At 40.3% G+C, this 14,791-nt stretch overlaps 1 protein-coding gene across 1 annotated transcript in view; it reads left to right on the forward strand.

The window, feature by feature from the left end:
- The window catches only part of LOC129500569 (leucine-rich repeat-containing protein 37A3-like), a 42,753-nt gene extending 30,444 nt beyond the window's left edge, over positions 1-12,309 (forward strand). Inside the window, exons 8-12 of the mRNA XM_055311183.1 lie at positions 2,337-2,455; positions 4,692-6,505; positions 7,121-7,225; positions 10,300-10,349; positions 12,201-12,309. Coding sequence (XP_055167158.1) covers positions 2,337-2,455; positions 4,692-6,505; positions 7,121-7,225; positions 10,300-10,349; positions 12,201-12,309 — 2,197 coding nt within the window. The remainder of the gene's footprint in view (positions 1-2,336; positions 2,456-4,691; positions 6,506-7,120; positions 7,226-10,299; positions 10,350-12,200) is intronic.
- The last annotated feature ends 2,482 nt before the right edge of the window (positions 12,310-14,791 follow it).

The following is a 14,791-nucleotide window of genomic DNA, read 5'->3' on the forward strand; positions in this document are numbered from 1 at the left end:
GCTTTTGCTTTTTTATATTTTAATTAGGGTGATTATACCATTGCACCTAATGTAATTATTAACATGACTACATTTAAAGCTACTCAACTCTCTATGTGTCCCATCTGTTCTTTGTTTTGCTCTTTTTTTCTTTTTCTTCCTACTTTTGGATGACTGAGTACACTTTTAAATTAAATAATTAAATTTTATTTGTTAGCTAGTTAATTACAACTCAGGTTTTGTTAGTTTAGTAGTAGTTTAATGGTTTGTAGTGTTCATCTTTAACTTTTCACAGTCTATCTTCAAATAATATATGATTTCATGATTGGTATAAGAACCTTACAATATATAGTGTACTTCATTTCTCCCTTACTGGCCTTTGTGCTAATGTCTTCATACATTTTCCTTTTACTTCTAAACAGCACACTATATTATTTTTTTGTTTAAACAATAAGTTAACTCCTTTAGGAAGTATAGTTGATGTAATATTAAATTAGTTTCAGATGTACAACATAGTGATTGAACAATTAATACCACAATAAGTGTATTATGGTATTATTAACTATATTCCCTACATTGTACTTTTCATCTGGAGACTTACTTTATAACTAGAAGTTTGTACTTCTTATGTCTTTTCACTCATTTTGACCATATTCACTCATTTTGACCATACCCCCGCCCTCTACTTTAACAGCCACCAGTTTGTTCTCCATATTCATGAATCTGTTTCTCTCTTCTTTTTGTTGTCATTTTTCATTTGTTTAAGATTCTACATATAAGTGAAATCATATTGTATTTGGATATTTAAATAGTAAGAAAAACCTTATGTATTTACCTTTGGAGTTACCAGTTCTAATGTTCTTCTTTCTTTTGTGTGGATCCACATTTCTATCTGCTATCATTTTCCTTCTGCTTGAAAATACTTTCTTTAGCTTTTCTACAGTGTAAATCTACTAATGATGAGTTCTTTCAGCTTTTGTATGTCTCAGTCTTTTGTTTTGCTTTTATTTTTGAAAGATCTGGATATAGTATTCTAGTTTGATAGTTGTTGGTCCCCTCTCCTCTTCACTGCTTTAAAGATGTTGCTTTACTGAGTTACATTAATTCCAACAAGAAATATGTTATCATTGTTATCTCTATTTCCCTATATGTTGTGTGGAGGTTTTTCCTTTGGCTTATTTTTAACATTTTCTCTTTACTGATGGCTTGAGAAGTTCGATTATGATGTGCTTTGGCATAGTTTTGTCCATATTTCTTGTGCTTAGAGTTCATTGATCTTCTTGGATTTGTGGGTTTATTAGGGTTACCTGTTTGGACAATTTGGGGGCTATTATTTTTCAAATTATATTTCTTCTCCCTTGTAGACTCTACATATGCATATGTTAGGCCACTTGAAGTTGTTGTATAACTCACTAAGTAGAGACATGGGTTTCTTAGTCTGGGATTGTTTTGTTTGTTTGTTTTTAGATTTTATTTATTAGAGAGAGAGAGAGCACAAGCAGGGGGAGCAGAGGAGAGGGAGAAGTAGGCTCTCTGCTGAGGAGGGAAACTGATGTGGAGCTCGATCTTGGGACCCTGGGATCGTGACCTGAGCCGAAGGCAGACATTTAACTGATTGAGCCACCCTGGTGCCTCATCAGTCTGGTTTTCTTTAACATATGAAATATTGTTATAACTTTTTTTATAAAGATTTTGTAATTTATTTAAGAGAGAGAAAGAAGAGAGCACACGTGGGTGGGGCAGAGGGAGAGAGAATCTCAAGCAGACTTACAGTGATCTAGGAGCCCAGTGAGGGGCTTGATCTTGTGAGCCTGAGATCATAACCTGAGTTGAAACCAAGAGTCAGATGCTTAACCAACAGTGGCACCCAGGCAGCCCAGTTATAGTAACTTTTTAAACATCCTTGTCTGCTAGTTGTAACACCTGTGTAGATTATGGGTTAGTTTTGATTGATTGCTTTCTATCCTTGATATGGGCCATATTTTAGACTTACTCAGACTCTTCTCAGAAGTCTACCCTCTTCCTGTATGCTCTTAACCCAAAGTGAGACTTTTGGGTCAGAAGGAGATACTTCTGAACTAAACTACTGATCAATGTCACCCAGTTTTTATCTCTGTCTGATTCTAGGCATATCATAACCCCTACCATCCTTACCTATTGGTTGAGCACCTCTGTCCTTCTCTTTATTTACAATATTCATGAGCAACAATTGGCCAACTGGTCCCTACCCAACCCTACCCAACCATCATATGCCTCAAGAATTCCTTTTTGCATAGCCCTGTGAAGACCTTGGCCTGAATCTTCTACTCAAGTAACCCCTTTACCACTAATATAATTCTCTGTGTTTCCATTTATAGGATATTACCTAGCCGTATGTCCTGTTGTCTCTGCCAATTCAAAAATAATATTGAGGTTGTTTGCAAGACAGTCAAGCTGCATTGTGACGGTGAATGTTTGACAAATGCCACACGTTGTGGTGAGTTTGAATTGCCTCATGATATATATATATATATATATATATATATATATATATATATATAATTTATATTTAAAGATTTTATTTATGAGAGAGAGAGAGAGAGAGAGAGAGAGAGGCAGAGGGAGAAGCAGGTTCCATACAGGGAGCCTGATGTGGGACTTGATCCCAGGACTCCAGGATCACGCCCTAGCCTGAAGGCAGGTGCTAAACCGCTGAGCCAACCAGGAATCACCTCATGATATATTTTAAATTTTTAAATTTTATTTATGTTTTAATTTTTATTTTTAATCAACAATGATAAATTTTTAACTAATGATGTCACTGCATTATTTTTATTCACTCAGAATTAACACCCCTAAATTTCTTTTTTTTCCCAAAGATTTGAGAAGAGAGATGTGAGTCGAAGGAGGGGCAGAGGGAGAGAATGTCAAACAGATTCCCCACTGACTGTGTAGCCCAATGCAGGGCTCTATCCCATGACCTTGAAATCATGACCTGAGCTGAAACCAAGAGTTGTATGCTTAACCCACTGAGCCACTCAGGCACCCTTCAAATCCCTAAATTTATAAGAACTATTGCTTTGTTATAAGTCAGATTCTCAGTTACATTATTAAATTAATTACTCCCAAATGAAAACATATGCATCATAATTTGTAAACTGATTTCATATGTATCAGATCTCAGGTCCCCATTGTCTTATATGACAGGTGGAGATATATTTTTGTTTATTCTGTTTGTTTTTACAAGTTATTAAGAGTAAAAGTGATGCTGATTTATAGATAAAGTTTATTCAGAGCATGAGAGGTTCTGTTCCCTAACCAGAAGCTGCTGCCTTCTTATGGATAGAGAGCACTCTTCTATTCTTGGACTGTCCAACTCGGAACTTGTTCTGAATCCTCAGCTTTTCTACCCAAAAACACTCAGACACTTTTAAGTATTTTTCTGTATACTATGTTTTATTGGCACTAACTTCATGACTTCCAAAATGTGCTTCTGCACCCAGATAGCTTGAATACGGTTCCCTATCAATGACCTAGGGTACATTATAAATAACACTTTGCTACCTCTGTAAATACAATGTTGCTTATTTTTCAAAACAATTTTTTACTAATTACTCCCTTATCTCTTAGAGGTGGGCAGAATAGGCATGTTTAACCTCCTTTCACAGGTGAGGAAAAATGAGATCACAGGTGAGGAAAAAAAAAAACAGAGTTAAGTACTGTTGCCTAGCACTCAAGTGTCCCGTTTAGGCCTCTCTACAAGCCCGTTGCTCTTCCTTTCTTGTGACCTTTATTACCTCTTCCTCTGACTCTCATCAACACCGCTGAAAATACTTCTAATTCTTCTGGAAATGAAACTCGGTTGGATAATACTGTGCATGTACACAAGGCATTGCTGACTTTCATGTAGTGGGAAGCTCTGGACGGTACCCTAATAAATAAAGCTAGAAATATTAGAAATGAAAGTGAAGTATATTTCTTCACATTCTGACAAAAAATTTCTTTATCCCTTCTGCATTTTAAAACCTCAAGTATTATTCCATTGATTTATCAAACATTCCACATTGGCATATCTCTCATACCTGGAAAATCTCTTAGCCTACACTCGTTCCCTGCCCAATTTAAGCAAAGAGCCAGGGTGGACTTAGTGCTTTTTTTCTGTCTGGAGCTTATGTTTTGTGTGAGCTGCAATATATGGGAGCAGGGGCCAAGCATAGTAATTGATGGGTAGATGGAGAGGGCATGTCCAGATGAGGCCCTACTAGCAGTGGGTGTTTTCATGGGCATCTGTGATAGTAGCAAGAAAACAAGCACACTGAAGAGACAGAAGGAGGAAACCCCCTGCTCCCACTGCATCTGAAGCAGTACAGGACAGGGTATATGAATACCAGGAGTCACAGTAGATTTGCAGACAGTTTAGCTCAGTGTCTTCCAGACTTGGCTTTTCTTAAGTACTAGATAATTGGCCCTTGGAGACCAAGGATTATGGAATAATCCTAAATGTAGTTATTCACGTTGTGGAAGGTTCTGAAGAAAGAGCCATTTAAAAAACTACCCTTTTCTCCTTTTGTTGTTGCCAATATAGGTTCAAGTTTGAGTTTGTGTCCTTGATAATGGTACTCAGATATTTGGTGGTTCTTAATTTTTATGACTGGGATGTATGACTGCAGACTGACAAAAAGCTGTGCTATCAGCCTTTCATTATCAAAACTAGTTTCTTCTTTTTCTGACAGATGAAAAAGTATCTATAATGAATGTAGAAGGATCATTCATGAAGGTATTAAAAGCCCGGAAGAAGAGTACCAGTACTGAGTTGACAATTGAGCCAGAGAAGGCATCCTCAGACAAAAATGGCATCGGTCTGTCAGCTTTTATGAATGAGCAGCTAGACTTTAATGATGAAAGTGATGTTATTAGTGCGCTGAATTACATATTACCTTATTTCTCAGAGGGAAATGTAGAAGATGTAGAATCAACATTACTACCATTCATTAAAACTCTGTTTTCAAATGTTCAAGATGGAGACAAGCCTGTGGGTTACTTGGCAAACAACACAAAGAGCCCTTCTCTTGAACCTGAACCCAACAATTCAACTTACAAAAATAAACTGAGGAAACTCTCTTTCCTGGAAAATTTGTTAGATGCAGAAATTCAAGAAAAAATTGATGAGGTAAAAAAGAAAGAAAAAACTGCCATGCTTATACCTCCCGGGCTTTTAGGTCCCAAATTTAAACGCCAAATCTTTCCAAAGAAATTGGAAACTGCCCAAGGACAGGAAAAGAGCCTTCCCAAGGCTAAGAATGTACGGAAGAGGCGGTTTAGAAAAAACAGGGTTCTCAAGGGCCCCAAGGACCTACAGAAAAGGCACTACAAGGAAGTGGATGTTCAGAGCACCCAAGAGAAACAGAGTGCCCAGTCATTTGTGAAGAACATGGCCAAAGAAAGAAGGCTCAGTAGACCATCCCCAAGGGAGCTGGAGGAGCTTCGCATGGCCCAGAGGCCCAGGAAATTAGTGGGAAACTCCGTCCACACAGAGCCTTCATTCATAAAGGAGCACGAGGCAGCAGCCTCTTCTTTCCCGAAGCAATACATAATGGGCAGGCCTTCTGCCTCCACTGCTCCAAAATCCATACCTAAGGTGAGAAACAAATCAAAAGACTTAACCTACCCCATTGTTGTTTTAGAAGATGCGAATGCTAGAGTCAGGGAAATGGAGGCTTCCAGACCAGTCTCACATTCTGGGAAAAAGTATATTTTCCATAAAATTCGCTCACGTATAGTCCAAAGAACACCCAAGACCAAACAAAGTAAAAAGTTCAGAAAGAAAAACTCACTCTCGAATATACTGATGCCTGCACAGAGGCCTCCATTGCCTGCAGTCAGGAGCCTCATAGATTCCCCTTCACGGGAGGCTATTTCATCTTCAGAAAAACGGACTCAGGAAAATCCTTTTCCGGAATTATTTACTCTTTCAGAACCTTCTAAAGAAAACACTACTGTAGAAAACACTACTGCACAGAATGTTTCTGAAGAGATTATTTCTCCAGGAAGCACTACTGTATCAGAACAAACTCCCCCTGAATTCACAAACCGTAGGAATCTTTCCACTACATATTCTACTACCACCAGAGACAACTTTGTTCAGACTGTTAAACAAACCAATGAAACACAATGGGAATACCACAACTTGGTCCCTGACTTGCCCCCAAAGCCCACAGGCTTCAGTGTTGCAAAGCTCTCATCCGCAGGTGATCTATTTGAAATTCAGCTAAACCAGCAGCTACGGTCCCTCATCCCGAATAATGACGTGAGAAGGCTCATTTCTCATGTTATCCGGACTTTGAAAATGGACTGCTCTGAGACCAATGTGCAACTGGCCTGTGCCAAGCTTATCTCCAGAACAGGCCTCCTGATGAAGCTTCTCAGCGAGCAGCAGGAAGTAAAGGTGTCCAAGGCAGAGTGGGATACAGACCAATGGAAGACAGAGAACTATATCAATGAGAGCACAGAAGCCCAGAGTGAACAGAAAGGGCAGGAGTCAAGTGAGGTGAGGATAACTCCTGAACCATGGGGTCTGAACTTTTAGTCAGTTTAGGACATGCAATTAAAGCACCCACGCACAAGGACCAGGGCCTCCCAGTCTGGGTCTTGTCTTAGCCATTAATGTTGGCTGAGACAGTGATCTGCCACTTTGCTCCTTTAGAGAATGGTGCCACTATTCCCAGGTAGATGAGAAGAGGACTTAACATACAAGATAAATATATTATCGAAGAAAGGGCTAATGATAAAATTATATAACACATTAGATTTGGTATATTTCTTTTTTTAAGATTTCTTTTTTTAAATTTTTATTTATTTACGATAGTCACACACAGAGAGAGAGGCAGAGACACAGGCAGAGGGAGAAGCAGGCTCCATGCACCTGGAGCCCGATGTGGGATTCGATCCCGGGTCTCCAGGATCACGCCCTGGGCCAAAGGCAGGCGCCAAACCACTGCGCCACCCAGGGATCCCAGATTTGGTATATTTCTTAAGAACCTATAAGCCACTTCTCTGAAAGAATGAAGTTTTAGAGTAGCTTAAGAATAGTTAGCTTTCATCCTGTTTCTTTGATTTCGAAAAAATTGTTGTTTTTTGTTTTTGTTTTTTTGGTTTTTTTTAGCTCACAAAAGAAGTTCCAGGTTATGGCTATAACAACAAACTCATCTTGGCAATATCTGTGACTGTAGTAGTAATGATTTTGATTATAGTTTTCTGTCTCATTGAGGTAAGAACAACCATTAATTCAGATTTCCAGAAAATCTTTTGTCTTTATAATAGATTCAGAATTTACAAACTTAAAATCAAAGCCACTTTCACACTTACTACTACTTGGTATTCCTCTTTTGTCTGACAGACTGACATGTACCTCGTTCTTTTATTGCAAAGTATATTCTGGGGATTTTTATTTTATTTTATTTTTTTAAAGAGAAGCAATTCTTTTTTTTAAGATTTTATTTATTCATGAGAGACACAGAGGCACAGGCAGAGGGAGAAGCAGGCTCCATGCAAGGAGCCTGATGTGGGACTTGATCCTGGGTTCCCAGGATCACACCCTGGGCTACAGGCAGTGCTAAACCGCTACGCCACTGGGGCTGCCCTATTCTGGGGATTTTTAAAGGAACTTTCCATTGCCAGGAGATTTATGGATACGGCAACAAGCCATTAGACTGTTTTGGGACATTAGGTTTAAGAAGGCCAAGTTAACATGAGAGTAACATTTCTTCAACTCAAAATTCTATTGGTTAGATGTACTCACCAGTCACTTTCAGACTACCACTGATTTCTTTCCTTGGTTGAAATGATGAGAGATAGTATCCACCCTCATGGAGCTATATCAGGCATCCAGGAAAAAAGGACATGGCTTAAAGATAAAAAAATATCCTCTTGTTGATTAATTAGATTTACTCAGCAGCTTTTTCCACACACTGAATTATGTGAATAGTTTTGGTTAAAATACTGTAGCTAAAATCCTGCATCAGGCTACTCCAAAGCATGTCATGTTTATAGTCACCTGTTCCTGGAGGTTGCCTGTTTACCTTTTCTTCAATTCCATAATGACTTCACACTGGTTTATGCCAAGCATAGGAAGAAGAATATTCCATATCCAATTTCATGCCCACAACCCTGGGAGGACAATATTACCATCCCTCTTTCATACATAAAAGGGGATCAGCTTAAGGCTCCAGTGGCAAAACCCAAAGCAGAACCCAGTTTTACTTAACTGCAAATCCTGTGCTCTTATTCCACTGTTCTGTCTCCTTAAAGATGAAAACACTGGCCAGCATTTGAAACACTGAAATTCAGTGAAAGCCACTGAAAGGATTAATATATTTAATATGAAAAGAGTTTTATCAGTCACCAGAAGATGACCAACAATCCAAGGGTGAAAGGGGTGAGACTACAAGAAATGGGAGATGTTTTGAGTCTGTCACCGTATATGCAAGTTCTTTCCTTGTGGCCTATGGGATGTGGGTCTTGTTAGCGAGGCCTTTGTTGCCTTTATACTGTCTTCTTCTATACTTATAGTTGTTATAATTTATATTTTTCAACCTGTATAGAATCTGTTTTGTTTTTAGGCATGGTTGAGGTAGGGGATCTAACATTTTCCCCCTACAGAAAGATCCAGTTACTTTAAAATCTTTTATTGAATGGTTCATTCTTTCTTAACAGATCTAAAATACTATTCTTTTTTTTTTGTAAGATTTTATTTATTCATGAGACACACACGCACAGAGACAGAGACACAGGCAGAGAGAAAAGCAGGCTCGTCTCAGGGAGCCCAGTGTGGGACTTGATCCCCAGACCCGGCTTCACCCTGTGAGTCAAAGGCAGATGCTCTACCACTCAGTCACCCAGGCGTCTCTAAAATACTTTTCTTATCTGGACTCTTATCAGTCCAGTTTCCTTTCCCATATCACACTATATACTTAATTCCAAATGCTTTATAATAACCTATTTTGATGTCTGTTAGAGTTAAGCTCATGCTCTTTGATCTCCTTTTTCATACATTTCATAGCTAGACTTGCATATCCCTTTACCAAATGTCAGCTGGCCAGTTTTTATTTTAAAAAAAAGAAAAACTATCTTGGGATTTGAATAGGATTGCTTTGAGTTTGAGGAATAATTGACATCTTTGCAATATTCTAGGAACATGGTATCATCATGTATTCATTTCTTAAAGTCCTTCAGAAGAGTTTTAATGTTTTCATCTCAAAGGTCTTCCCCATTCTTTGCTGTAAGTTTATTCCTAGGTACTTTATGTCTTTTATTGATATTTTTAAATCTTTTTAAGATTTTATTTATTTATTCATGAGACACACACACAGAGGGGCAGAGACACAGGCAGAGGGAGAAGCAGGCTCCATGCAGGGAGCCCGATGTTGGAGTCGATCCCGGGATCCAGGAACACACCCTGGGCTGAAGGCAGGTGCTAAACCATTGAGCCACCGAGGTGTCCTTCCTTTTATTGATATTATAAATCGAACCATTCTTCCATTTGTTAATTAGTTATTTGTGGAACGGAAGAAAGCTATTGCATTTTGCATGTTGAGCTCTTGATTTTTTATTTAGCCACCTTACTGAATTCTCATAGCACTTACAGTAAAATGTATTTTTCTATTTTTTAAAGATTTTATTTATTCATGAGAGACACAGAGAGAGAAGCAGAGACACAGGCAGAGGAAGAAGCAGGGCCCATTCAGGGACCCTGATGTGGGATTTGATCCCAGGACCCTGGGATCATGACCTGAGCCAGAGGCAGGCGCTCAACTGCTGAGATACCCAGGCATCCCACTACAGTAAAATTTAAGTTGACTCTCTTGGGCCTTTTAGGTTGTCCATAATTTCATATGCAAATATGTTTTGTTGCTTCCTTTCCAATACTTAATTTTTCCTATTGCATTGAGATGCCTGGAATCTTTAAAAGAAGTTTTTTCCTATTTCATTGATTAGGACCTCTTCAACGTGATGAATAGTAACAGGAATAATAGGCATTCTACTCTTGTCCTTGACTTTAAAACAATGTTGCTATTTACATTTCTGGTAGATACTTTTCTTTTCTTACTTCTAAGAAGTTTTATTAGGAATTACCTGTTAGATGTCATCTAAGACAGTTAATAAAATGTATTGCCAGCTGCACACAAGATCCCAAGTTGGGACTATGGAAGAGTCAAAGGACTACTAAACAAATAGAATTCCTGCCCTCAAAAAAGGTTGAATAAGACTTAAAACGGAATGACTACAGATTTGGAGGCATGGTCATTGAGATGGGTACCTGTGATATGTTTTCTTCCAAAACAGATTTATTCTCATAGAGCAGCACCAGTGGAAGACGAAGAAGGAGGCTCAAGGTAAACTGGCAAATATTAAAGCAGAATTTCAGAACTAGATTTTAGAACTCCTATTTCACTCCCCTTGTTTTACACCCAGGAAACTACCAAAGGCAGAAAGAATATTGATTTGGTCTAATGCTTTGCCTGGATCCAGCCAAATTAGCTTCCCAGACAAATCTGAGTTAGAATGGAAGTAACGCAGAGCATCTACTGTCACTACTCCTTTAAAGAAAAAGGGTGGAGAGGGGTTGGATGCACCTGTTCCTGCTGGTAGTGACCATCAGGCCTGGCTACAGAGTCTTGGGCTAAGAGGGCTAGTCTTCAAGGCTGATGGAAGGCAGAAAAATAGGACTCCTCCCTGTAAAGTGGCAGGAAAACTTCCCTCCTCCTCCTAGTTTTTGATCCACCACTCTCCATTCCCTTTGTCCAGACTCCACAGACTGTTAACTGGGAGAGGCCTTAGGTAATAGTTTGTCTCTTCCCTTTATAATAAGGAAATGGAGAAGAAAGGGAAGGTAAATTGCCCCATGGGCATACTGCTACTGAGTGTCAGAAGATGGTTCCTTTCCAGAGGGGCACTTCTCCTCTGATTATACTGTTCTTGGGCTGCGAGCTACATTTTATGTCACAACTCAGTACATACATACTGCCAAGACATAAGCAGGTTTTTAAAAATATTTTTAATTTATTCATGAGAGACGCAGAGAGAGAAGCAGAGAGATAGAGGGATAAGCAGGCTCCTCTCATGGAGCCTAATGTGGAGTTGATCCCCAGACCAGGACCACACACGCCCTGAGCCAAAGGCATTAATTACTCAACTGCTGAGCCACCTGGGCGTGCCAACATGAGCAGTTTCTAAGACAAACTTACTATACACTCTGATTTTTCTATATTGTTTGTATTCAAAAATAATAATTTCTGTTTTAGTGCTGGCTGTGATCTTTTCACCCACTCATTAGCCACAGCCTGCAGTGAGAAAGTCAGTGAGTTAGGTAACTTTGTTGGTTGGACTCGTGCAATTATTTGGTGTGAATGAACTGTAGGATAAAGCAGCTAGGAAAATAGAAACACCCCTCTCTCTTCCTCCCCAGCAAATGATGCCTATGAGACAAAGCCCAAAGGGGACCAAAGTAAACTGCTTCTGGAGAGAGTAAGGTGCTTCTGTGTTATACTTGCACAGTTTGTTCACTGCACGAGGGCACTCGGCCAAGGGCCCAGGTGAGCAGGATGAAAATCTTGCTTATACTCAATGCCAAGCCACATACAAAGGCCTCCCCAGAGAAATTGTGGGGCCATTATGGACAGACATGGGAAAATTCTGGAAGTCTAGCATGCATGGGATTATTTTCAGGATCCCGGGTCTGTAGTGATTTTGCTTCCTGTGATTATGGACTGAGATGTCCTAATAGGACCAGAGATACACATTGTGAGAGGCATGGGAAATGGCGTGAATCACTAATTGTCTGCATATGTGTTTCCTCCAAGGCTCTTCTTTCATTCTCTGCTGCATAAGAGATGTTCAATCCAACGTGTGAGTCAGGTAAATCTGAGGAAGATAAAGTCCCATGGCTGGAGAGAGCAGGGGAAATGCAGAATTAACAATGTCCTTTCTGTTTTCTAGGAGGGCTTTTTCTGGAGAAGGCGGCCACTTTGGCTTCGGGACATGTACAGACCTCTCAATGCCACACGGAAGAAAAACATGGCACAGAAGCTACACGACAGGGATTCTTCTGATGAGGATGAGATTTTCAACAAGGAACCAGGGTACCTGATTGGGGACAATTTATACTTCTTTTCTAAAATGAGTTAATTATGAAAAGTTTAATTGTTCCTTTACAGAGTTAAAGGCATTCTTCTTCTTATCTGCAGAGAGAAAGGTGATGCCCCAGCAGAGAAGCCTCAGGCTGCACATTCAGCTGCTGAAGACCTGGGTGAGGAGAGCGACAGTGAACTCCGCACTGTCATCGTCCTCAAGTGACCTTGTCCTGCCTCAGGCTGTCTATAAAGTTTATTTTCTTTTTATTTTTATTAAAAATTTATTTTTTATTGGTGTTCAATTTGCCAACATATAGAATAACACCCAGTGTTCATCCCATCAAGTGCCCCCGTCAGTGCATGTCACCCAGTCACCCCCACACCCAGCCCACCTCGCATTCTACCACCCCTAGTTTGTTTCCCAGAGTTAGGAGTCTCTTATATTCTGTCTCCCTTTCTGATATTTCCCACTCATCTTTTTCTCCTTTCCCGTTTATTCCCTTTCATTATTTTTTTGTATTCCCCAAATGAATGAGACCATATAATGTTTGTCCTTCTCCGACTGACTTATTTCATTCAGCATAATACCCTCCAGTTCCATCCACGTCGAAGCAAATGGTGGGTATTTGTCGTTTCTAATGGCTGAGTAATATTCCATTGTATACATAAACCACATCTTCTTTATCCATTCATCTTTCAATGGACACCGAGGCTCCTTCCACACTTTGGCTATTGTGGACATTGATGCTAGAAACATCGGGGTGCAGGTGTCCTGGAGTTTCATTGCATATGTATCTTTGGGGTAAATCCCCAGCAGTGCAATTGCTGGGTCGTAGGGCAGATCTATTTTTAACTCTTTGAGGATCCTCCACACAGTTTTGCAGAGTGGCTGCACTAGTTCACACTCCCACCATAAAGTTTATTTTCTGATATTGGCTTCTCAGCATTGCTTGTAAAATACTTACTTTTCTCATATTAAAAATGTGTAAATTAATAACCAATTCTAGCCATGTGGTAAGGAATTAAAATGGAAATAAACATGTATATACAGGTAACAGGGGACATTGGTGAGAGGAACAGGCCTGAAGCTAGAATCCCTCGTGGGAGACTGTACTTCCACAAGAGGCAGTGCCCGCAAGGAAGGATGAATAGGGGTATCTTCCCCTCATTTCCCCAATAAAATCAGTGTCTGAAAACTGGAAAACATATCTCCCGGTGTACAGACTATTAAATCAATTGGCAGTTTATTCTGGTGCTCTCTCCCCTGGTTCACCAAATACAAGTTATTCACAACATGCTTGACCTGCCCATAGAAGATCATCTGTTTCTGGCCCCTCTTGTAAGATTTTTAGCATTACCAGAATATTTGGATCACTGAACCTAGCTCCACAGTAGGGCTAAGGCCTCTTTTTCTTCCCAAGCGCTCAAGCTCATGCACAAAATATATGCCCTGTCTTGGCATAGGGGGTTCTTCATTCTTACAAGCTATAGATAATTCACATTGGGGTATTTTGTTCCTTTTCTTTTAAAAAAATAATAATCCCAACCCTTGGATAGCTAGCAGGGAGGAGCTGGAGGGCTAGGGTAAGGAAAAATGTGTGAGGGTGGTAATTACCCAAGACTGCCCTCATCAGTCCTTTATTTCAGAAAACATATTGGTGGTGCCACTTACCCATTCTCATGGACCACCCCACTAGCCTCTCCTGACTCCACTGAGGGTCAGATGTGTGCTACCAGGCTCTCTCCCAATGCCACCCACTACCAAACCTACTACTGCCTTCCTCAACCAACACAGATAATGAAGCACAGGGATAATGAAGCACAATCTGTGGAAGAAGCAAAACTCCCTCCACTTCTGGGATGCCAGGGTGTCTCAGATGGTTAAGCATCCATCCCTTGGTATCAGCTCCAGTCATGATGTCTTACAAGGAATGGATGCTCACCACTGTGGGGCTAGCAGTGGTGAATGTCAGGTTACTTTACCACAGGGGCTTTCCATACATTCAAAGCTGCTGCTGCCACTCAAAAGTCAGTACACTTCGGGAACCCACTGCTGAACTCACTGCAGCCCTCCATGGTCCCAAGCCTGTGACTGGCAACATGGAGTCCCAATATGTAGCCTGCACATCTGCTACTGCAGAGGAGGAAATAATGGTTTCCACCTCCTTTTCACCCCCTAGATTTCACACAGGTACATTTTATTGGCAGAACTCTGCTGTCAAGGGAATCTGTGAAATGTGGTTTGTGGGCTTCTAGCACCTGCAGAGAAAGGGATAGAAGTGGGTAGCAAGAGCCAACCAATACTATCTAACAAATGGGTGGGTGTTAAAGTCTTTCTAAAAGGAAGGTGTTGTCTACATGGAGTAGTAACATGGTGGAGAGTTAGCTAAGTCAGAAACATAAACATAAAAGGTGTCATTCTAGCTGGGCAGTAGGTTAGGGACCAGATACTGGATACCAATCACATGCAGCATCCCCAGAGGTGACTGGAGAAGCACTTGGAGTTGATTCTTAGGTTGGCCTCCAGAATGTTCTTACCAGAATGAAAGCTGGATGGACTAATGGCAGTGAGGTATCTGAGAAAACATAGCCCCCATTCAAAAGGGCTGCCAGAGGAAACGGTGCCCATAGGGAAACAGAGTTTCTAAAAATGTGGCCTTGTGGGGATCCCTGGGTGGCTCAGTGGTTGAGCGCCTGCCTTTGGC

This window comes from Nyctereutes procyonoides, unplaced genomic scaffold (assembly GCF_905146905.1).
Source record: "Nyctereutes procyonoides isolate TBG_1078 unplaced genomic scaffold, NYPRO_anot_genome, whole genome shotgun sequence".
NCBI classification, from domain to species: domain Eukaryota; kingdom Metazoa; phylum Chordata; class Mammalia; order Carnivora; family Canidae; genus Nyctereutes; species Nyctereutes procyonoides.